Source organism: Euleptes europaea, chromosome 7 (assembly GCF_029931775.1).
Source record: "Euleptes europaea isolate rEulEur1 chromosome 7, rEulEur1.hap1, whole genome shotgun sequence".
Classification (NCBI taxonomy): Eukaryota; Metazoa; Chordata; class Lepidosauria; order Squamata; family Sphaerodactylidae; genus Euleptes; species Euleptes europaea.
This window is the reverse complement of record NC_079318.1, coordinates 94,710,584-94,735,967: the sequence shown is the minus strand read 5'-3', so window position 1 is coordinate 94,735,967 and position 25,384 is coordinate 94,710,584. Positions and strand designations below refer to the sequence as shown.

Here is a 25,384-nt window from a genome sequence, read left to right as displayed (position 1 = left end):
GGCGCCCCAGTTGCTCATGATGTCATCACACCGGATGCTCCCCCTCCCTTCCCCCACCTGCTTCCGCCCGCCCACCCCTGAAAGTGGGCGGGCAACACCAGCAGCCACCGGTCGATTGCCCTCCATAAGCGGGCACTCGGGAACCCAAACACCTCCACTCCCCTCTTAAAGCCTTCCAAGATGGCAGCCATCATCACCACAACCTGGGGCAGGGGGTTTTCTGGGGCAGGGAGATTTCTGCATTGCTACAGGGAGAAGCAGCAGCTGTTCTATCCTCCTTCTCTCTCTCCTGGCTCTGCCTTGCTGTGGAATGCTGCTCCGCTAGACCAAAGTTCATAAAAAAGACCTGCAGAGATGAGAGTTGCTTAACAAACCCGGACTGCTGGGCCAGTCCTGGGTTGGGGACACATCCATTCCTCTTACTCTAGCCAATACAACTCAATCTTTTTCAGAACTTATCTATCATAGAGTGCACTGGAGACTCATTTTTTCCCCCTAATATCCGGCCGGTACCTTTCCGCCCTTAATTTATACAGTGTGTTTTAGTGGTTAAGAGCGGAGGTTTGGAGCGGTGGACTCTGATCTGGAGAACCGGGTTTGATTTCCCACTCCTCCACATGAGCGGTGGAGGCTAATCTGGTGAACTGGGTTGGTTTCCCCACTCCGACACATGAAGCCATCTGGGTGACCTTGGGCTAGTCGCAGCTCTTAGAGCTCTCTCAGGCCCACCTGCCTCACAGGGTGTCTGTCATGGGGAGGGGAAGGGAAGGTGATTGTCAGCTGGTTTGATTCTTCCTTAAGTGGTAGAGAAAGTTGGCAAATAAAAACCAATTCTTCTTCTTCTATGCTCCTATTCCCTCCATGCTGAAGAGACCTTTCCCTTTATGTATGCTAAACCCTGTGAGTGGAAGGTTTCAGGGCCTCATGTCTGCCTTTCAGGAAGACTTGTCATTAGTTGTCATGCCTCAAATATCAAAATCCAAACCCAATGAACCTTGAGCAACTTATTTAGCAAGGAGTAGGTCAATTACTTGCTGCTCAAGAATTCTTCCACAAAATCTTCCGGCACTGCTATTTCTGGCAGTAGTGCAAGTTTTTGCAGATTTCTTAAGAGGGTTGAAGGAAAGTTGAGAAACTGAAGCCAGCATATGATAAGGAGAAAACCAGGCCTTATTTGGGACATAACTGCCACACATGACTCCTCTCTTCCAGAAAGGTCTTCATCAGTTGCCTTTCTCCCCTCACATCTCTCAAATGAGCAGGACACATGCAATCCCAGATTTGCAAACAAGGACTGAGCCATAGAAAAGTGGCACCTCTCGCACTGGGAGACCTTGGGCCTTTTTAGTTCTCCCGTCAGGATGTACGGGACCCCCCAGAGGGCCAAAGTAGAAATGTGTTGACCTGTGAAGGCCAAATTCCAATGTGTACAATTCTTGCCCCCCCCCCCCCATACAATGATTGTAAGCTGCCTCGATGTCTGGGAACTCTTCACAAGGACGACCAGCCAGGAGTCTCTGCCCCAGGTCCTGGCCAGCCGGAGCCCTGAACAGCAGCTCATGTATCCAGCTGTGCTTCTCCAGCATCTGGCTGAAAATGGGCCCCTGTGACTACCACCACCAGGCTGGGCATCATTGCCTGCCACACAACTGCCAGCCCCAAGCAACAGCAGAATCCAGAAGCTGCATAGCAGCCCACCCCACTCCCACTAACGGACTTGTGCATTTCCTCTAAGATTGGTGGTGGTATGAAGTGCCATAAAGTCACAGATGACTTTTGACAACCCCTTAGGGTTTTCAAGGCAAGAGACAAACAGTGGTGGCGATGGTTTTCCATTGTCTGCCTCTGTGTAGCACCCCTGGACCTCCTTGGCGGTCTCCCATCCAAGTGCTGGCCAGGGCTGACCCTGCTTTCCTTACAAGTTCTGAAGAGATCGGGCTAGCTTGGGCCTTCCAGGATAGGGCAGAATGCCTCTTGTCTCTGTGTTAAGTGCTGTCAAGTCGCTTCCGACTCATGGCGACCCTATGAACGAAAGTCCTCCAAAATGTCCTGTCTTTGACAGCCTTGCTCAGATCTTGCAAATTGAGGGCCGTGGCTTACTTTATTGAGTCAATCCATCTCTTGTTGGGTCTTCCTCTTTTCCTGCTGCTTTCAACTTTTCCTAGCATGACTGTCTTTTCTAGTGACTCTTGTCTTCTCATATTGTGACCACAATATGATAGCCTCAGTTTAGTCATTTTAGCTTCTAGTGTCAGTTCATGTTTGATTTGATCTAAAGCCCACTGATTTTTTTTTTTTTTTTGGCATTCCATGGTATCCGTAACACTTTCTTCCAACACCACATTTCAAAGGTGTTTGGAGTGGCAGACTCTAATCCGGAGAACTGGGTTTGATTCCCCACTCCTCCGCATGAGTGGCAGACGCTAATCTGGTCAACCAGGTTGGTTTCTCCTCTTCCTTTCTCTCCACACAATAGACACCTTGTGAGGTAGGTGGGGCTGAGAGAGCTCTAAAAGACTAGCCCAAGTTCACCCAGCAGGCTTCATGTGGAGAAGAGGGGAAACAAATCTAGTTCACCAGCTTAGAGTCCCCCGCTCATGTGGGGGAGTGGGGAATCAAACCCAGTTCTCCAGATTAGAGTCCACTGCTATTAACCACTATACCATATTGACTTGGAAGATTGCACTGGAGATAAACATTTAATAATATTAATTCAGACACTTTATTTTTATTTATTTTTGCATATAACCTATGTGCGCTCAGGTTCATGTTTTTGCACTTTTCCTTCAGGGAGTGAAGATGGTTTCCCGTTTTTCCATTTTAACCTGTGATGTATGTTAGGGCAAGGAAGACTGATTAGCCCAAGGAAACTTTACAAAGGTTGAGTTGAGAATTCAAACCCAGCTCTTCCCTGCCCAGCTCCTTCACCCCACATTCACAGGCTCATCCCTTGCAGATGCGTTAGCACCAGCTACAGGACCAGAGGGAAAGTGTTGGCTATTAACTCTGCTCCTACAAGAGTCTATCATGAACTTCTTCTGGCCATGTCAACATATTTGAGGATGTACCAACTCAATCGTTTTTAATATTCAAGGGACTCTAAGAAAGGGATTACCACATTGGGTTATTAACTTTATCTCTGTATGTAAGACATAAGTATGTAGGTAGGCAGGTAGGAAAGTAGGTAGGTGGGTAGGTGGGTTTGGATGGATGGATGGATGGATGGATGGAAGTATGGATGCATAGATGGATAGATGGATGGATAGATAATCTTAATAAAGCAATTCTCCTTTTCCGGGGGACTAGAGGTCTACTGATTAATAGGATACATTTCCCATTCCACATCCTCTCAAAATAATGCCACCATGTCCTACAACCTGGCTTCCCCAAAAAGCACAAACACACACCTGAGGAACATTGAGTCAATCTTTATTGGGTCATTCTCCCAGTGGCAACAAAGACCAAGAAAGTGAAATGTTGGTTTCACTGAGGGTGCTTAGTGGCTGTGGCCATGACCGTGACAGTGATCTTGACCATGGCCCTGACCCTGACCCTGCCCTTCTTTCTGGTGGATGTGGTCATGGGAAGCAATCAGCACTCTGGCCATATAAACAACAAATTCCTCAAATGAGAGCTGTCCATTCTTGTCCTTATCGAGCTCTTCAAATAAGCGGTCAATAGACTTGGGGTCCTTCGTTTTCTGTGATAACAAAATATAGATATTAAGATCATGAAGACATGCAACTCCCATTAGATTCTTTCTATAATTTCCCAGTTGGCAATGCCTTTGAGGGTTGATTATCACAATACACTAGGATCTTGGAGATCAAGGTTCATATCCTGACTCTGCCCCAGAAGCTCGCTGGGTAACCTGGGGCCAGTCACATAGTCCCAGAGTAACTTATCTCACGGAGTTGTTGTGAGGATAAAATGGAGGAGAGGAGAATAATGAATCACCATTGGGGAGTCACCATTGGGGAGAAAGGCAGGGCATGAATTAGGTCATTTTTTAAAAAAAGCTGTATGGATTGCACAGTGGAAGGATGATTAGCAACATTTATCAAATGTTTTAATAAAACCACCTCCACAAAACATATGCATTGAAAATGCACATTGTGTGTACATCAAATTTGTTGTGTAATTTCTTGAGAGATCTCAAGGAACTAAGTCCACCTGATCTCCTGTGCAGTGTTATCACTTTCACAAGTGATATATGATTTATATACATGAAAACACATGAAGCTGTCTTATACTGAATCAGATCACTGGTCCATCAGGGAAGGCCAGTATTGTCTTCTCAGGTAGAAGCCTTTCACATCACCTACTACTGATCATGTTAAGTGGAGATACCTGGAAGCGAACCTGGGCACTTCTACAAGCCAAGCAGATGTTCTATCTCTGAGCCACAACCCCTCCCTATCTTTATTGATGTTTTTACTTCAGTCACACTCCTCCATCAAAAGAGAGAGACAGATATGGAGAGGGGTAGAACAGAAGCTAATTTTAGTTTTCTAAGGGAGAAAGGATAAGGAAGGGTCCCTTTGGAAAATAGTTTCCCTCCTTCTCTCTAGACCTCCATCCTGAGATTTACCTGCTTCCTCTCAAGTCCCTGAGGAAAAGGACAAAACCTTAGAATTTTAGGTGTAACCCAAGGTCTGTCCACCAGATATGTTTACATTCATAATAATATGAAAGAGCTGTACTGGATCAGACCACTGGTCATAAGAAAATCCATGCTGGATCAGACCAAGGCCCATCCAGTCCAGCAGTCTCTTCACACAGTGGCCAACCATGTGCTTCTACGAAACCCACAAACAAGATGATTGCAGCAGCACCCTAACTGTGTTTCACATCGTGCCTGGTCCATCTACTCCAGCCTCCTGTTCCTCATAGTGGGCAAACAGTGCCCCAGAAGACCTACAAGTCGGCCACACAGGCCAACACATTCCGCGTTGGACTTCTCAGAACTGGTATTCTAAGGGCTTTTGTTTCTGATGATGGAGGCTCCATGTAGTGGCTTCTTTTCATTCATAGATTGTTCCTCAGTCCTCACAATGTTGTTGAATCCTTTTTAAAGACACCCAAGCTAACGTTCAGTACGACAACCTGTGGTACTGAGTACTACAATTTAATAAGGGAACAGGGACAAACAGTTTGCCAGCAGCCAGAGACAAAGGTGGAGAAATAAAACTCAGAGCAGCCTGTACTGTCTCCAGATATTTTTGGGGGGAGGGCAGGGGGCTTGTTGAGGACAGAATAAAGATTCTGTCAGGAGATCTCTGGTCAGGAGAGGAAAAGTTGGAGCTACTTGCTTTACATTAGTAGCTGTTAATGAAATCTTCAGGGATGGGGAGGGTGACTAGGATTGCCAGCTCCAGATTGGGAAATACCTGGAGATTTTTGGGGTGGAGCCTGAGGAAGCTGGGTTTGGGAAAGGGAGGGACTTCAATGCCATAGAGTCCAATTGCCAAAGCAGCCATTTTCTCCAGATGAACTGATCTCTATCGGCTGGAGATCAGTTGTAACTGCAGGAGATCTCCAACTAGTACCTGGAGGTTGGCAACCTTGAGGGTGATGTAGCCTTAATTTCTTCACACATCTCTTTTTTATGGGTTGTGTGTGTGTGTGTGTGTGTAAATTCGTTTATCATTTAAATATGTATGTCTCTTCTTTCTTTTTTTGATTCAAGGTGGCTTTACATAAGCAAATGTAAGCCATACAAAATACATAAGTTCACGAATGCACTCAAAATGCACGAATGCATGCAAAATTCTAATCCATAGCAATTGAGTGTCTTAGCAACTTATAATATCTCTTCTTATCTAGGCAGTTCTGGATGACGACAGAAGAAGAAGAGTTGGTTTTTACATGCCGACTTTCTCTACCACTTAAGGAAGAATCAAACTGGCTTACAATCCCCTCCCCTTCCCCACAACAGACACCCTGTGAGGTAGGTGGGGCTGAGAGAGCTCTAAGAGGGCTGTGACTAGCCCAAGGTCACCCAGCTGGCTTCAAGTGGAGGAGTGGGGAATCAAACCCAGTCCTCCAGATTAGAGTCCGCCACTCCTAACCACTACACCACACTGCCTCTCTCCTTCCCACTCCTTCTCTTCTCTAGTCACAGATGCTGTGTTGGGGTTGAAGCGGGGGAAGATGGATGGATGGAAGAGGATGGAAGTCCAGGAGAAATTCCTCTACATGAACCCACCACTCGAGCCTGCTGCTTGCCAAGTTCGAGAACTTTTGTCCACCAGTGCCTCATCCACCCATTCCATTCCCATCTCAACTGGCCTAAGCAAGGAAGCCAACCTCTCATAACGAATGAGCCCTATCCTGGCATCTCACCTTCAGGAAGTTGGGCAGCTGCTGCTCTATCAGCTTCTTCAGCTCTCCCTTGCTGAGCATATCGAAATGATCCACCCTGACCGAGTATTGGTGGAAAATGTTGATGATGCACTCACAGCATTTTTCGAGCTCAGTCTGAGACATCTTGAGTCAGTGGCCCACCTGTGAAGACAACATATTACTCAGGAAGAAACATCCAACCCCATGAAGAAGAAGAAAAATTCCTCAGCTGATAACACACACAAGACTCAGTGGATAGCTGTATGAAGGAGGAGGAGGGTTGGTTTTTATATGCTCTACCTTTAAAGGAGAATGAAACCACCTTACAATCCCCTTCCCTTCCTCTCCCCACAAAAGACACTTTGTGAGGTAGGTGGGGCTGAGAGAGTTCGGAGAGAACTGTGACTGGCCTGAGGTCACCCAGCTGGCTTCATGTGGAGGAGTAGGGAAACCAACCCAGTTCACCAGACTAGAGTCTGCCGCTCATGTGGAAGAGTGGGGAATCAAATTGATTCTCCGCATTAGAGTCCACCACTCCAAACCACTGCTCTTAACCGCTACACCATGCTGGCTCTCAAAGGTGGTTTCCCACAATACATATCCTCATTTCTGTTATTCCTCAGTTGCCTCAGGTCCAGAGAGAAGGGGAGGTTCTTGAACCAATTAAAAAACCAATCAAACCTGAGTATCTGGCATGACGCTGGGATGAGGGAACACACCATTATCAGCGATGGGTGAAGATTTCACTTTCCATTCTTTGAGTCCAGCAGAATATAATCACTTCCCAAACAGATACTTATCATGAACAAGACACTTAAAAGTGAGTTCTCTGCACCATCTTCACAAAGAGAAATGTCCCACTCGTCCACAGCTAATCTAACATTCTGATTTGAGGCAGATGGGTGGTAGAATGCCATTTAAAAAGATAAAGGTCCCCTGTGCAAGCAGCGGATCATTCCTGACCCAAGGGGTGATGTCACATCCCGACATTTCCTAGGCAGACTTCATTTACGGGGTGGTTTGCCAGTGCCTTCCCCAGTCATCTTCCCTTTACCCCCAGCAAGTTGGGTGCTCATTTGACCGACCTCGGAAGGATGGAAGGCTGAGTCAACCTTGAGCCGGCTACCTGAAACCAACTTCAGTCGGGATCGAACTCAGGTCGTGAGCAGAGCTTGGACTACATTACTGCAGCTTACCACTCTGTGCCACGGGGCTCCTAGAATTCCATTTAACTGTGGGATTTTTTTACTACAGGCTTTTCTGTTGTCAATATTGATTCATCAGGGAAGAAATTATTGCCACTCCCTCGGATTGGGTGAACTTGAGTGCTAGACCCAGATCTTTTGCTAGATGTCCCCTCACTACTTGTCAGGATAATAAGTTGCAACATACTGAGGGGTTTCTTTGCTTGCACACAATTGGAAGTTACCATTTGTTGTCGTCTGTTCCATGTCTTTTCTGTGTGTTTTTATGGATGCTGGAAGCAACATGCAGAGAAGAAGAAGAAGAAGAAGAAGAAGAAGAAGAAGAAGAAGAAGAAGAAGAAGAAGAAGAAGAAGAAGAAGAAGTAGTAGTAGTAGTGTTGGTTTTTATATGCCAATTTTCTCTACTATTTAAGGAAGAATGAAACCGGCTTACAATCTCCTTCCCTTCCTCTCCCCACAACAGACACCCTGTGATTTAGGTGAGGCTGAGAGAGTGTGACTAGCCCAAGGTCACCCAGCTGGCTTCATGTGTAGGAGTGGGGAAACCAACCTGGTTCACTAGATTAGTATCTGCCGCTCATGTGGAGGAGTGAGGAATCAAACCCGGTTCTCCAGATTAGAGTCCACCTCTCCAAACCACCGCTCTTAACCACTACACCACACCATGCAATGAGACACGCAATATTGGCAGATAATCTCTGACCATCCAAACACTAATAAATGAAAATTCAATCAAGTCTTAGACTCACCTCAGTCCACAAGGAATGAACAGAAGAGCAAGTATAAGTGAAGATGTGGTGAAGATCCTTAGGAGGGTCTCTGCTCTTATAGTCTTTCTTGCTTCCTCCTCCAACAGTTGTGAAATCTGGCTCACTTGACAAATTGCATCCCTGTTAACGAATTGATCTGTCCATCTCTTGCTCAAGGTATTTCAACAGGTTCTTCCTTAAACGACATTCTTGTGGGGAGGGGGGTTCTCCTTGCTACGTCCAATAAATTGTGGTGTTCTGGTTAGCAACACTAAGGTTACAATCTCTATTTGGCAATCCCCTTGTTGTTCAGAGGTAGGTCTCATATTTCTGGGAAGCAACCAGATGCTTTGAAATTGTAGCCAAGTGCTTTAAGAAAATGGGGATGAGTGTACTGTAATCTGCAAAGTCTCCTCCTTTTGTGCACCATGTAGCTCTGCAGTCTGTTTAAATTTTAAAAGTATGCACGCATACTATGTCAGTAAAATAGCCAAGTTTTCAGATGACACCAAATTATTTAGGGTGGTTAAAACAAAATTGGACTGTGAAGAGCTCCAAAAAGATCTCTACAAACTATAAGAATGGGCATTAACATGGTAAATGAGATTCAATGTGAGCAAGTGTAAAGTGATTCATAATGGAGCAAATAATCCCAACTTTACATATACACTGATGAGATCTTTGCTGACAGCGACAGACCAAGAAAGGGATCTTGGGGTGGCGGTGGATAGCTCGATGAAGATGTCAACCCAGTATGCGGCTGCTGTAAAAAAGGCAAATTCCATGCTGACCATAATAAGATAAGGAATAGAGAACAAAACTGCTGATATCATATTGCCCTTGTACAAATCTATGGTGAGGCCACACTTGGAATACTGTGTTCAGTTCCGGTCACCACACCTAAAAAGGATATTACAGAGCTTGAGAAGGTGCAGAAAAGAGCAATTAAAAAGATTAGGGGACTAGATCAACTGCCCTACGAGGAGCCGTTAAGATGCTTAGGGCTGTTTAGCTTGGAAAGAAGGCGGCTAAGGGGTGACATGATAGAGGTCTATAAAATTATGACATGGTTTGGAGAGAGTGGACAGGGAGAGGTTTTTCTCCCTCTCCCTTAATACTAGAACACGGGGCCATCTGCTGAAGCTGGAGAGTGAGAGACTCAAAACAGATAAAAGGAAGTATTTCTTCACACAAGGCATAGTTAAATTGTGAAACTTCCTGCCCCAGGATGTGGTGATGGCTGACAACTTGGAAGGCTTGAAGAGGGGAGTGGACATGTTCATGGAGGAGAGGGCTATTCATGGCTACTAGTTAAAATGGATACTAGTCATGATGCATGCCTATTCTCTCCAGGATCAGAGGGGCATGCCAAATATATTAGGTGCTTTGGAACACAGACAGGCCTGACAAGTGTTTGTCCAGACGCTGCTTAAAGACTGCTTGCAGTTATTTACTCCTAGGAAATGGCAAGTTGTTTGGAGCCTTTCTAAGAGGGATGCTGGGAAGGAAGATTGTTCCCCTGATATGTGCAGACACATCCAGTATGATGTTTTATGCTCGTTCTTCTGCAGTTTGACCCAGTGGCATACAGGATTGAACCCTTGATTGTCCCCGATATGGATTTTGAACCTATGTTTAGGGCTGTTGAAAAAAAATTCGGTATAGTTCGGATTCGGCCAAATTCAGCCCGTCTGGGTTAGGGATATGCTGAAGTCCAAACTCCCCCACTTCAGGTCTGTGCAATTCGGCGGGAATTCAAAGTTCGGGGAAAAAATTCAGCCGAATAAAGCCATTAAAAACACAACCGCGCCTTTCCGCGGCTGGGGGGGGGCATTTTTGGGGGTAGAGGTCCCAAACTTTCAGTAGAGCTTCAAAGGACCCTTCTTGCAAGACCCCCCAAGTTTTGTAAAGATTGGGTCAGGGGGGCTGAGATATGGGCCCCGAAAGGGGTCCCCCCCACCCTTAATGTGCATCTCTGAGCAGAGCTTGCCACCCACGCACAAAGCTCCCAGCCCCAACAAACAGCTGAGCGGCGGGGAGCAAGGGCAGGGCAGGTGCAAAGAAGTTTGCAAAGCAACACAACTGCAAAGCGACACAACTGCAAAGCAACACCTGACACCTGGGAGTTTGCAAACCATGGAAAGGGACAGAGGCAGCTAGCTATGCATAATGAGCAGGAGGGGGTGGAATTTTCCCTTTTGCATTGGACTCGGGACCAGGCAAATGCATTCTTTAAGTCACCATTTGAAAACCAGTTTTGAGTAAGCATCAAAATAGACCTAACCGATCTTATGAATGAGGAAAAACCTGAGGACACACAATTGAAGCCCCCCCTCAAACCAGGGAGAGAGAGACTTGAGGGGGCACACACACCCCAGGCAGAATGGGTGAAAGCCCCCTTTGGCTTCCCCCCCACCCACAGAAACTGCTCCCTCCCCACACACACACAGACTCCACTTCCCCCCACACACACACACAGGAGATAAATTATAGATTAAAGCCCCCAAAGGGGTCTTACTGTGGCTGTCTTCTGTTCCATCAGGAGGGGCTGGGAGGACTGAGTAATCCAATACGATTCCATTTAAGCACGGGAGGTTTTGCCGCTCTGGAGATGCATATAGGATCGGGTGATCCATTCATCCCAATAGGGAAAAGGGGAAAGCCCATATCTCGGGACCCCCTGACCCAATGTTTACAAAACTTGGGGGTCTCTTAAAAAGGCGCATCTTAAGCTATGCTAAATGTTTGGGGGCTGCACCCCCAAAAATGCACCCCTGCAGCCACGGAAAGAGAAAAGGGGGAAGCCCATATTTCTGCCCCCACTGAACCTACCTTTACAAAACTTGGGGGGTCTCTTAAGAAGGCTCGTTTGAAGCTATGCTGAAAGTTTGGGGTCTCTACCCCCAAAAATGCACCCCCTGCAGCCACGGAAAGGAGCGAATTTGCACATGCACCCCCCACGAGGGTTTCTCTCTCTTTCTCCCCGGCTGGGCCGCACAGCAGCTGATTCCTCCAGTACTCAATCCTGACTGATTGGCCAGAAGAAGACCCAGGTTGGCCACCGATTGGCCGGGGGAGAATGCTGCTTACTGACGGTTATGCTGCTGCGCCCCGAATTTGCCGAATTTATTCGTGAACTCCCGAACTCGCTGAATTCGGCTCCCCGGTTGCCCGCCATTTTTGAGTTCGGTTCGTCCCAAACTAAAAACCGCCGAATCAGGGGAAATTCGGCTGTTTTTCGGTTCAGGCCAAACCGAATCGACAGCCCTACCTATGTTGCTTCCTCAACACAAAGGCAGGAAGAGGATGCATTTAGGTAAAGCAGAGACTGTTCCCTCTACGGACACTGTCTTTTTGAATGCAAGAGCGCTCCAAGAAACTCTTTACATCTTCAGGTTGTGTTTGAGCACATTCGTGCAAATGTATTCTGCCCCTTTTGGACAGCTGTCTGTGTTTACCCAAATATTAATCCTAGGTGTCTCTGGTTTCATTGGAAAAAATGCCAGCTTTTCAGAGATACAAAACGCGGAAAGCTCCAAGCTTTAGTTCAAAATGCACTTGCAGAATGTCTTGGATTCCTTTGTGTATAGTCCTCCAAAACGAAAGTGGGGAAACCAACCCGGTTCACCAAATTAGAGTCTGCTGCTCACCTGGAAGAGCAGGGAATCAAACCCGATTCTCCAGATTAGAGTCCACCGCTATTAACCCCTAAACTACACTGGCTTGGAATATTGCACTGGAGATAAACATTTAATAATATTAATACAGACACTGTTGTTGTTTTTTGCATATAACCAATGTGCGCTCAGGTTTATGTTATTGCACTTTTCCTTCAGGGAATGAAGATGATCTCCCATTCCTCCATTTTAACTAATGAGGTATGTTAGGACAAGGAAGAGTGACTAGCCAAAGGAAACTTTACAAAGGTTGAGTTGAGGATTCAAACCCAGCTCTTTTGTGCCCAGCTCCTTCACCCCACATTTCAAAATATTCACAGGCTCATCCCTTGCAGATGCATTAGCACCAGCTACAGGACCAGAGGGAAAGTGTTGGCTATTAACTCTGCTCCTACAAGAGTCTATCATGAACTTCTTCTGGCCATGTCCACATATTTGAGGATGTTCCAACTCAATCATTTTTAGTATTCAAGGGACTCTAAGAAAGGTATTAGTACATTGGGTTATTAACTTTCTCTCTGTGTGTAAGACGTAGGTAGGTAGGTGGGTGGGTGGGTGGATGGATGGATGAATGGATGGGTGTGTGTGGGTGTGTGTGTGTGTGGGTGTGGTGCCGTCAAGTCACCACCGACTTATGGCGACCCCTTTTGGGGTTTTCATGGCAAGAGAGTAACAGAGGTGGTTTGCCAGTGCCTTCCTCTGCACAGCAACCCTGGTATTCCTTGGTGGTCTCCCATCCAAATACTAACCAGGGCTGATCCTACTTAGCTTCTGAGATCTGATGAGATCAGGCTAGCCTGGGCCATCCAGGTCAGGGCAAATGGATAGATAGATAATCATAATAAAGCAATTCTCCTTTTTGGGGGGACTAGAGGTCTACTGATTAATAGGATACATTTCCCATTCCACATCCTCTCAAAATAATGCCACCATGTCCTACAACCTGGCTTCCCCAAAAAGCACAAACACACACCTGAGGAACATTGGGTCAATCTTTATTGGGTCATTCTCCCAGTGGCAACAAAGACCAACTGACCAAGCACTGCAGGTGTTTAGTGGCTGTGGCTGTGGCCATGACCGTGGATGTGGTCATGGCAAGCTATCAACACTCTGCCAATATAAACAAGGCATTCTTCAAATGTGATCTGTCCGCTCTTGTCCTTGTCAAGCTCTTCAAATAGGCTGTCAATAAACTTGGGGTCCTTCTTTTTCTGTGAAAACAAAGGATGGTTGTTAAGATCATGAAGACATTCAACTCCCATTAGATTCTTTCTATAATTTCCCAGATGGCAATGCCTTTGAGGGTTGATTATCACAATACACTAGGATCTCGGAGATCAAGGTTCAGATCCTGACTCTGCCACAGAAGCTCGCTGGGTAACCTGGGGCCGGTCACATAGTCCCAGAGTAACTTATCTCACATTGTTGTGAGGATAAAATGGAGATTTCAGAAGGATGTAGACAAGCTGGAACATGTCCAGAGGAGGGCAACAAAGATGGTGAGGGGGTCTGGAGACGAAGTCCTATGAGGAAAGGTTGAAGGAGCTGGGTATGTTTAGCCCGGAGAGGAGAAGACTAAGGAGTGATATGATAACCATCTTCAAGTACTTTAAGGGCTGTCATATAGAGGAGGGTGCCAAATTGTTTTCTGTTGCCCCAGAAGATCGGACCAGAACTAACAGGTTGAAATTAAATCAAAAGAGTTTCCGTCTAGACATTAGGAAAAAAATTCTAACAGAGTGGTTCCTCAGTGGAACAGGCTTCCTCAGGAGGTTGTGAGCGCTCCTTCCCTGGAGGTTTTGAAGCAACGGCTAGATGGCCATCTGTCAGCAATGCTGATTCTGTGACCTTAGGCAGATGATGAGAGGGAGGGCATCTTGACAGTCTTCTGGGCATGGCACAGGGGTCACTGGGGATGTGGGGGGGAGGTAGTTGTATATTTCCCTTGTGCAGGGGGTTGGACTAGATGACCCTCGTGGTCCCTTCCAACTCTATGATTCTATGATTGAGTCTATGAAAACCATTTTAAGTCGCCACTGGGGAGAAAGGCAGGGCATGAATTAGGTCATATATATATATATATATATATATATATATATATATATATATATATATATATATATATATATATATATATATATATATATATATATATATATATATATGCATGGATAGCACAGTGGAAGGATGATTAGCAACATTTATCAAATATGTAAAAAAAAATCACCCCCACAAAACATATGCATTGAAAATGCACATTGTGCATGCATCCACAAAAATGGAGTTAACTTAAATTTGTTGCGTATCATTACAAAGAGGGTTATTTGATGTATAAAATAAATGCAGACGAAAAGGGCATTTGACCACACTTAATAAGGAAATGTGGGAAGGATTTGGACACCAAGGACACACAACAACTAAGTAAAGTGATAACTGGCCAAAGACTTTACTCCAGCTTGGTGTAGTGGTTAAGAGCAGTAGTTTGAAGTGGTGGACTCTGATCTGGAGAACTGGGTTTGATTTCCCACTCCTCCAAATGAATGGTGGATGCTAATCTGGTGAACCGGGTTGGTTTCCCCACTCCTCCACATGAAACCAGCTGGGTGACCTTGGACTAGTCACAGCACTTATAGAGATCTCTCAGCCCCCCTATCTCACAGGGTGTCTCTTGTGGGGAGGGTAAGGGAAGGAATTGTAAGCCGGCTTGATTCTTCCTTAAGTGGTAGAGAAAGTCAGCATATAAAAACAAACTCTTTTTATTTTTCTTCATTGGCTTTATGTTTGTAGGACTTCCCGATTCAGATCCTGACCTTTTAAGAGTGGTATCTATTGAGGCAGCAGGGGAGTCTGGAGATCGCAAGGAACTAAGTCCACCTGATCTCCTGTGCAGTGTTATCAACCTTTTCTCATTGTGCTTTCAGAAGTGATATATGATTTATGTACATGAAAACACATGAAGCTGCCTTATACTGAATCAGACCACTGGTCCATCAGGGAAGGCCAGATTGTCTTCTCAGGTAGAAGCCTTTCACATCACCTACTACTGATCATGTTAAGTGGAGATACCTGGAAGCGAACCTGGGCACTTCTACAAGCCAAGCAGATGTTCTATCTCTGAGCCACAACCCCTCCCTATCTGTATTGATGTTTTTACTTCAGCCACACTCCTCCATCAAAAGAGAGAGACAGATATGGAGAGGGGTAGAACAGAAGCTAATTTTAGTTTTCTAAGGGAGAAAGGATGAGGAAGGGTCCCTTTGGAAAATAGATTCCCTCCTTCTCTCAAGACCTTCATCCTGAGATTTACCTGCTTCCTCTCAAGTCCCTGAGGAAAAGGACAAAACCTTAGAATTTTAGGTATAACCCAAGATCTGTCCACCATTTATCCTTGCAGTCATAATAATTTAAAAGAACTATACTGGATCAGACCACTGGCCCATAAGAACATAAGAAAAACCATGCTGGATCAGACGAAGGCCCATCAAGTCCAGCAATCTGTTCACACAGTGGCCAACTAGGTGCCTCCGTGTAGTGGTTACTTGTCATTCATAGATTGTTCCTCACAATGTTGTTGAATCCTTTTTAAAGACAACCAAGCTAACGTTTAGTATGACAGCCTGTGGCACTGAGTACCACACCTTAATAAGGGAACAGGGACACACAGTTTGCCAGCAGCCAGAGACAAAGGTGTGGAAATAAGACTTAGAATAGCCTTTTCTGTCTCCAGATATTGGGAGGGTGGGGCAGGGGCTTGTTTCTGTCAGGAGATCTCTGGTCAGGAGAGGAAATGTTGAAGCTACTGGCCATACATTAGTGGCTGTTAGTGAAATCTTCAGGGATGGAGAGGGTGACATAACTCTAATTTCTTCACACCAAAGCTTGGCTTTGTTTTTTTATGGAGTGTGTATGTGTGTGTGTGTCAATTCATTTATCATTTAAACATTTATATTCTTTCTTTCTTTCTTTCTTTCGATCAAGGTAGCTTAGAAAAGCAAATTTAAGCCATACAAAATACATACATTCCCCCAATTTCCCTCCATGAATGCACAAATGCAATCAAAATACTGACCCACAACAACTGAGTACCCTAGAAATTTATAACACCTCTTCTTATCTAGTGGAGTGGATGGCCACACCACTCATTCCCTTCTCTAGAAATAGATTCTGTGCTGGGGTTGGTGGGGGAGAAGAGGCATGAATAGAAGATGAAGGAAGCCCAGGAGAAATTCCTCTACATGAACCCACCACTCCAGCCTGCTGCTTGCCTAGTTCTAGAACTTTTGTCCACCAGTGCCTCATCCACCCATTCCACTCCCATCTCAACTGGCATAAGGAAGGAAGCCAACCTCTCATAACGAATGAGCCCTATCCTGGCATCTCACCTTCAGGAAGTTGGGCATCTGCTCCTCCACCATCTTCTTCAGCTCTCCCTTGCTGAGCATATCGAAATGGTCCACCCTGACGGAGTATTGGTGGAAAATGTTGATGATGCACTCACAGCATTTTTCCAACGGAGTCTGAGACATCTTGAGTCAGTGGCACACCTATGAAGACAACATTTTGTTCAGGAAGGAACATCCGTCTCCATGAAGAAGAAAAAATTCCTCAGCTGACAACATACACAAGACTCAGTGGATAGCTGTATGAAGAAGGAGGAGGAGAAGCAAGAGAAGGAGAAGTAGCAGGGGAGTTGGTTTTTATATGCTCTACCTTTTAAGGAGAATCAAACAGCCTTACTATCCCCTTCCCTTCCTCTCCCCACAACAGACACCTTATGAGGTAGGTGGGGTTGAGAGAGTTATAAGAGAACTGTGACTGGCCCAAGGTCACTCAGCTGGCTTCATGTGGAGGAGTAGGGAAACCAACCCAGTTCACCAGACTAGAGTCCACCGCTCATGTGGAAGAGAGGGAATCAAACCAGTTCTCCAGATTAGAGTCCACCGCTCCTAACCACTGCACCATGCTGGCTCTCAAAGGTGGTTTCCCACAATGCACACCCTCATTTCTGTTATTCCTCAGTTGCCTCAGGTTCAGAGAGAAGGGGAGATTTTTGAATTAATTCAGAAACCAATCCAACCTGAGTACCTGGCATGATGGTGGGATGAGGGAACGCACCATCATCAGCAATGGGTGAAGATTTCACTTTCTATTCTCTGAGGCAACAGTTGTCTGTATCCAGCAGAATATAATCACTTCCCAGACACTTAATCATGAACAACAAAACTAAAAGTGAATTCTCTGCACCATCTTCATGAGGATAAATGTCCCACTTGCCCTCAGGTAATCTAACCTTCTGATTTGAGACAGATTGGTAGTAAAATTCCATTTAACTGCATTAATTTTTTTAATACAGGCTTTTCTCTTGTCAATATTGATTCAACAGGGAAGAAATTATTGCCACTCCCTCAGATTGGGTGAACTTGAGTGCTAGACCCAGATCTTTTGCTAGATGTCCCCTCACTACTGGTCAGGATACTAAGTTCCAACATACTGAGGGGTTTCTTTGCTTGCACACAATTAGAAGTTACCATTTGTTATCATCTGTTCCATGTCTAAGTAGCTCTCTAGTGAGATATTCCTTTCTCTGTGTTCCTATGGATGCTGGAAGCAACATGCAGATCGAAGGAGGAGGAGGAGGAGAAAGCGAAGAAGTGGTGTTGGTTTTTTATGCCAAGTTGCCAACTTTCTCTACCACTTAAGGAAGTATCAAACCGGCTTACATTCTTCTTTCCTTCCTCTCCCCTCAACAGACACCCTGTGAGGTAGGTGGGGCTGAGAGTGTGACTAGCCCAAGGTCACCCAGCTGGCTTCATGTGTAGTAGTGGGATAACCAACCGGGTTCACCAAATTAGCATTTGCCGCTCATGTGGGAAGAGTGGGAAATCAAACCTGGTTCTCCAGATTAGAGTCCACCACTCCAAACTACTACTCTTAACCACTACACCATGCCATGAGACACTCAGATGTCAGCTGATAATCTCAGACCATCCAAACACTGATAAATGAAAATTCAATCAAGTCTTAGACTCACCTCAGTCCACAAGGAATGAACAGAAGAGCAAGAATAAGTGAAGATGTGGTGAAGATCCTTAGGAGGGTCTCTGCTCTTATAGTCTTTCTTGCTTCCTCCAACAGTTGTGAAATCTGGCTCACTTGACAAATTGCACCCCCTTAAGAAATTGATCTGTCCTTCTCTTGCTCAAGGTATTTCAACAGGTTCTTCCTTAAATGACATTCTTGGGGGGGTGGGGTTCTCCTTGCAACCTCCAAACCTTGTAATCTGCTGGTTAGCAACACTAAGGTTACAATCTCTATTTGGCAACCCCCTTGTTGTTCAGAGGTAGGTGTCATATTTCTGGGAAGCAACAGGATGTTTTGAAATTGTAGCCAATGCTTTAAGAAAATGGGGATGTGCTTACTGTAATCTTGCATGGTCTCCTTATTTTGTGCACCATGTAGCTCTCCAGTCTGCTTAAATTTTAAAAGTATGCATGCAGACTATGTCTTCTTAGATAAGGCTAAAATAATCTGTTCACTATTTGTTTACTTCTCATGGTTGAGACTTCTCCCCATTGTTCCTTGCTATGTATGCAAAACGGACTACCTAGGGAGAGACTCAATCCTTCATGTCTAGTGCCCATCCAAGGAGCTCCTCAAAATAGAAAGGCTATTCTTTGTGTCCAGAGACTGTATAAATGTTCCTTGCCCATCCCCTTATGGTCTGTTTCTATATTCCTAGGTGTGGCTCTCTAGCTGCCCTGTGAGTTGGTATCTCTTTGTTCTCCCCAGCTTGTGTCTTGCCCCAAGATTTGGTGATGGCTGCCAACTTGGAAGGCTTTAAGAGGGAAGCTGGCATGTTCATAGAAGATTGGGCTATCCATGGCTACTTGTCAAAAGGAATACTAGTCATGATGCACACTTATTCTCTCCAGGATCAGAAGAGCATGCCTATTATATTCGGTGCATTGGTACACAGGCAGGACAGTGTTGCTGCAGTCGACTTGCTTGTGGGCTTCCTAAAGGCCCCTGGTTGGCCACTGTGTGAACAGAGTGCTGGACTCGATGGGCCTTGGTCTGATCCAGCATGGTTTTTTTATGTTCTTATGTGTATTTGTAAAGTACCACATTGTTCCAAGTCAAACCTGAACTGCTTTTCTCTTTTGTATCAGCTAACTCCAAGAGATGTTCATTGCTTCCTCACAACACCTCTGTAGTGTAGACCCAATTACAGTGGACTTTGGAAATTCTGGCATGCATGGCATTTGTTCACAGGTGGTATATGCCTCTGTGAAAGAGGCAGTAGTCCCAGCAGTCTTGACACATGACACTTGACATATGCCTTATAGTGAATCTGACCATTGGCCCATCAAGGTCAGCATTGTCTACTCAAACTGGCAACAGCTTGCCAGGGTCTCAGTTGGAGGTCTTTCACATCACCTACTTAAAGTGATGAGACCACTCTTGAAGAACACCTCTCCTCACCTTAAAGACATGAATAATCACTGCTTTTTGTTAACATATCTTTTCTGGACATGGTCCTTGAGTGAGTGGTGGCTGGACATCTCTTCACTTCTTAGAAGAAAAAATGGCTTATCTATCCCTGATGTATGACTTACACTGGGAAAGACAACTAGAAAGTATCCCTGTTGACTCTCCTGGATTTCATCACTCTTGTGAAGTCAGAGATATAGGCTGCTTTGGAGAACATCAAAGAATCTCTGATGTCAGGGGCTCATCGCAGAGTCTTTAGGGAAGAGTTTGATGAGACAAGGTCAGAGGCTGAGGAAGGCCACCCCTTCACCCACCAGTTGCTAGGGCATACCTGGCAGCCTAGTAGCACCCTCCCCTCAAGTTCCTTTGCCTCGCTACAAAAATGGTGGCAGCAGAAGGCCCAGGCCAAGGTGGCACAGAGGAGAAGGGCCAGACTGGCTGAATGCAACCCAACCGTTGAGTCTGTACTACAAGCAGATCCCAGGGAGGCTGTGGAGAGCCTGAACAGGTGCCTGGAGGCAGTTTTGTAATTGATGAGGGCTAACAAAGTGAAACATAATCCCGACAAAAGGAAGGTGCTACTCATGAGAAAATGATCTTACCCAGGAAATGGGTTATCCACAGTTCTGGATGGGGTTGCACTCCCCCTAAAGGAGCAAGTTTGTAGCTTGCCTTCAGACTGAGCTATAAGGACTCCATTCCTACGTATGTCTGACAAAGAAAGCTTTGAGTCTTGAAAGCTTATACCCTCCAATCTTGTTGGTCTCAAAGGGGCTGTTGGACTCCAGTCATGTGGAGGGAACCATGGTTCAGTGGCAGAGCATTTGATTGGCATGCAGAAGTACCTAGGTTCGATCCCTGGGATGTCCAGTTAAATTGATCAGGTAGAAGGTGTCATGAAAGTCCCCTCCTGAGACCCTGGAAAGCCACTGCCAATCTCAGCAGGCAGTATTGACTATGATGGGCCATTGGTTTGGTTCAGTATGAGGCCGCTTCGTGTGACTTGAATCTAGCTCAGGGGTGCTGAACTCAATTATTATGAGGACCAGATATGACATAAATGCCCCTTGGTCGGGCCAGGCCATGCCTCGCCAGCCTAGATCGAAAGTGGGAGGTGGTGGCTGCCTTGGCTTCCTCATGGGACAAATATGAGTTCTCAAGGGGCTGGATCCTGTATGCTGTTATGGCAAAAATGACCAACATGATGAACATATGCAATGACACGAATTATGAGCAGTTTCACTAAAAATGGAAATTATTTTATAAATATGTTGAGGTTTAATTCCAACAAAAACCAAAAATAAACCTACAGCAGTGACATTTAACCCTATTGTATATCTAGATAACTATGTTAATTGTAGAGATTTTAAATATCCCTGATAGATAAGATGGTGAGCATTTTTGATCACATTATGTGATTAACAGTGTTTGAATGTTTTTATATAACTTGGGTAACTATTTGATTATATGATTAGTAATGCCTGACTAATTTTCTTTCCCCCCCTTTTCCCCCCCTCATATTTTGGGTAATTATTTGATTGTATAATGGCTCTGAAAATCATGGCATTGCAATTTGTTTGATATGTTTGTGTATTCTTATTTTTTTAATTGTATTGCAGAAACCCTTACTCTTTCCCTCTTCCCTTTTTTTTTCTTTTGCAGCCCTTCTTTTATAAAAATTAAAATTAAAAAGGGGGCTGGATCCGGCCCATGAGCCTTATATTTGACACCCCTGATCTACTGTAGACCAACATGGCTGCCCTCTGAAACTACCTTGATTTAGAGAGTTTACTCTTATGAATTTAGGAAATCCCAGGAGACCCAAGGTCTTTGAAGAAATCTAAAAACATCCTTTTGAAGAGTGAAAGTTGTTGGCCACAGCAGTAAAGGGAGCTGTTTTCTCCTTGAGGAAAGGACAATCTGATTCTGAGACAGCAGCAGCAATTTCCTGCCTGTGAGTGCTTCCCTCCAGCATGTTGGGGGAAAGTTCAAAGCATAACATAAAACAGGAGAAAAAAATGTAGAACTTCAAGAGGAACTTGTTGCTACCATGAGGTAAGTTCAGCAGATCACGCACAAAAGACTTGATGTTTTGTGGATATGAGGGTGGGGTGTGTGTGTGAAATGTTCTGTTGTTTCACAATCATGTCCCATACAAGAATTGCTTCAGATTCTCATCTAGAATTATGCAGCTGGAGCCTTAGGGGGTCAAATATTGGATTGTCTGTGTGGGAAGATGTTTAAAGGAGAGTGTCTTTTGTTTGTTTCTTTCTTTCTCTCAAGGGTCTACATTTTGTGAATCTACTGGTTTTCTTCCTCAGGTATATGTCTGCAGCTGACTGTGGTCTCCCTTGCGATTCTGAGTTCCTCAAACCTTGCAGAAGGGCTGCCATGCTAGTCTGGTGGAGAAAAAGATTGCAGTGCAGGAGTCCACTAATTTTGGTCTCTGACCTTAATGATCTGATGCCTCCTACCTTTAGATGATGGACATAAGAACATAAGAAAAGCCATACTGGATCAGACAAAGGCCCATCAAGTCCAGCAGTCTGTTCACACAGTGGCCAACCAGGTGCTTCTAGGAAGCCCACAAGCAAGATGACTGCAGAAGCATTCTCCTGCCTGTGTTCCACAGCACCTAAGATATGTAGCCAAATGGCTGCCGTCTCCCAGACTATGTTACACGGTAACCAAATGGACACGTGTCACAGCCATCTCAGACCTGTGCCAAGCCCAGACGCTATGGACAGAGGCTCCCGCGCTATCGAGCGAAACTGACAAGGAGGAACCATGGGCAGAGAAGGAATCCATTTTCTCTGTGCCCTGGTCGAGGCTCCAGCAGCAGCCATTTTGCAGGGAATGACTGGACATGCAGGCAGCCCGCCCCACCCTCCATCTGCATGATTGATGGCTCATTGGAAACCTCCGAGATAATAGCGGCAGAAGATCGCGCCCCCGCATCAAAGGGATGAGTCATCCGGGCGTAGCTCTATGAATCTTTGTCTTGGACTGGATAATCCCATCTACCAACGTCTCCCGACTCTCCCGGAATGTGCTCAGTCAATGGTTTAGGCGTAGTCTGTCCAAATTGCCCTCTGCCACACCTCTCAGCCGACCATCAAGGTCTTTGTTCACTCAGGGAACCATGAGGGGTAATCTTATCAACCCCCACCCCAGTAAGAGTATAACTGGGGATGCCAGCATACACTCCTATTCCTTTTTCGTACCCCCTATCTCTTACCTACTGTTACACTGTCGGTTTGGGTAGTGCTGCCCAACCACACACTCCTCCCGCCTTGCTGGTCAAGTCACGGGAACCCCCTATTCCCTCTCCCTCATCTCCGCCTTACGGAACCTAGGACGCCGTCTTCAGGATCAGGTGACTATCACCCTATCTTCAAAGGGACCATGCCAAATTGGCGAACATTCTGCTTGTACCACCTTTATTCTCTAGGCTCTGTTTGTATGTTGTGAAAGTTTGTTTTGCTTGTGTGCGTACATATAATCAAGTAAAACCTTGTAAACTAAATCCATCGCCTTTGCGTTAATCTGGGGATCACGGAACGGGCTCTCGTACACACAGGTTAAATCCCGTTTAATTACGCCTTTTGCCAGTTATTAATTTGCTATTCCCCATTTCATAATTTAACCGTTCATAACTAGGCAATTTGGCTAACAGATAATAGGCCCACTCCTCTGATCCTGGAGATAATAGGTATGTATCATGACTAGTATTCATTTTGACTGGTAGCTGTGGATAGTCCTATCCTCCATGAACATGTCCACTCCCCTCTTAAAGCCTTCCAAGTTGGCAGCCATCACCACATTCTGGGGCTGGGAATTCCACAACTGAACTATTTGTTGTATGAAGAAATACTTCCTTTATCTGTTTTAAATCTCTCACCCTCCAGCTTCAGTAGATGACCCCACGTTCTGGTATCATGAGAAAGGGAGACATGCTTCTCCCTGTCCAATCTCTCCATATCATCCATAGTTTTATAGATTTCTACCTTGTCTCCCCTTAACCTTCTTCCTAAACTAAACAGCGCTAAGAGTTTCCACTGCTCCTCATAGGGCAGTTGCTCTAGCTCCCTGAGCAGTTGGGTTGCTCTTTTCTGCACCTTTTCAAGCTCTGCAATATCCTTTTTCTGGCATGGTGACCAGAGCTGTACACAGTATTCCAAACCTGCAGCTTGTTCTCTTTCTCCCACTCAGCCTTCCATGGACTTCCACCTCAAAATGTGTCTCAGAGGACATCACCAAAATCACCCAACAGTGATTCCCAACTAGGGATGCCAGCCAAGAGCTGCCAACTGGTGGGAGGCTTGGTGGGCAGAGAAATTCACATTGTTGTTGGTCAGACATCACAAGGTCACTTCCAGCATGAACCCACTCTAGGATTCCACTGAAACGCTATGGTCCACACAAGTTTGCAATGAAAATGACATGTCATCAGAGCAATGACATTTTCCCCACATTTTCCCACACCACCCTACCAACCAAGGGTTTGGTTCAAGGGGCTGCCAGTGGGAAATCCCTTGCTATAGCGGGAGATTATGCATCCCTATTCCCACATGGTACTCTTTTCCCATTTATGCATGGGAGGCTTTACCTTGGATTTGCCAGCATGGTGTAGTGGTTAAGAGAGGTGGTTAGGAGCGGTGAACTCTAATCTGGAGAACCGGGTTTGATTCCCCACTCTTCCACATGAGCAGCGGATGCTAATCTGGTGAACCAGACTGGTCTCCCCATTCCTACACATGAAGCCAGCTGGGTGACCTTGGGCAAGTCACACTCTCTCAGCCCCACCTACCTCACAGGGTGTCTGTCCATTGTGGGGAGGGGAAGGTGATTGTAAGCCAATCTTCTTCTTCTGCTTCTTCTCTAGATGCACATTTTCCCCATCTGAATTCTCAAAACTCTGCATGGGGACTTATTTTTCAGTTTTGAGAATTCGGATGGGGAAAATTTGCATCTAGAGAGCAGCAAATCCCAGGCAAAACTTCCCATGTATAAATAGCCATTGATGTTTCTGGCAGGGGATGAGTTTTCGTGACCTCATACCCTGCCAGAAATTTTGTTAGTCTTTAAGGTGCTACTGGACATTTGCTCTTTTCTTCATTTAGAAGTAGCTGTCTCCATCACAGGGGGATGCTTAGCTTGGCACATCAGAATATTTTGTGGAATCTCCCAACATTACGTTGCCAGGCCTAGCTCCTACAGCATTCGTTTTTGTTCTCGTCCTCCCATAAGAGCACCCACTACCTGACAGTCTGTGTGGTGTAGTGTGGTTAAAAGTGGTGGACTCTAATCTGGAGAACCAGGTTTGATTCCCCACTCCTCCACATGAGCGGTGGACTCTAATCTGGAGAACCAGGCTCAGTCACATGAAACCCGCAGGGTGAACTTAGGCAAGTCATAAATCTCTCAGAACTCTCTCAGCCCCACCTACCTCACAAGGTGCCTGTTGTGGGGAGGGGAAGGCAAGGCAATTGTAAGCTGCTTTGAGACTCCTGCTCGAATAGGTTTGGATTTAGAAAACCATCAAACAAGGTTTGGAGGGTATTGTTCTGTTCCGTGCTTTTACGACAGGTTAGCTTGTTGCCGGATTTTTTTTCTCCCAAGGTTATTTAGCATGAAAATGATGGAGTAACTCACCATCTGCAAGAACTGGTGGTTTGTTGGCAATCTAAGCCCGCAGAGGCTGGTTTTCGAACTTCCTAAAAAATGACATCCTCTTTCTGCTTGGTGGAAAAAAATCTTTATGTACAAAATCTAGGTTGGGACATGCCCAGGATTCTTGCAATTCTTGGGACATGCCCAGGATTCTTGCAATTGTATTTATCAGCAGCTCTCCAGAAGAACCTGGTGGGATTGCCATCTTTAGGTTGGGAAATTCCTGGAGATTTGGGGGCAGACC

General features: G+C 45.5%; 2 protein-coding genes across 3 annotated transcripts; both read right to left on the bottom strand.

Annotated features, from left to right (window-relative positions):
* Nucleotides 1-3,496: 3,496 nt before the first annotated feature.
* Nucleotides 3,497-18,041, bottom strand: LOC130480987 (protein S100-A12-like). 2 transcript variants are annotated; one of them, XM_056853621.1, is made up of 3 exons: nt 18,008-18,041; nt 6,346-6,507; nt 3,497-3,700 (listed from the first exon to the last, which is right to left on the bottom strand). In XM_056853621.1, the coding sequence occupies exons 2-3, from the start codon at nt 6,487-6,489 to the stop codon at nt 3,497-3,499; spliced, it is 348 nt and encodes a 115-aa protein (XP_056709599.1). In that variant the 5' UTR covers nt 6,490-6,507; nt 18,008-18,041. The 2 variants fall into 2 exon arrangements, with proteins under 2 accessions (XP_056709599.1, XP_056709598.1); XM_056853620.1 differs by lacking the exon at nt 18,008-18,041 and adding an exon at nt 8,300-8,340.
* LOC130480896 (protein S100-A12-like) lies at nt 13,029-16,502 on the bottom strand. Its single transcript, XM_056853517.1, has 3 exons — nt 16,359-16,502; nt 15,284-15,301; nt 13,029-13,187 (listed from the first exon to the last, which is right to left on the bottom strand). The coding sequence occupies exons 1-3, from the start codon at nt 16,500-16,502 to the stop codon at nt 13,029-13,031; spliced, it is 321 nt and encodes a 106-aa protein (XP_056709495.1).
* Nucleotides 18,042-25,384: the final 7,343 nt, after the last annotated feature.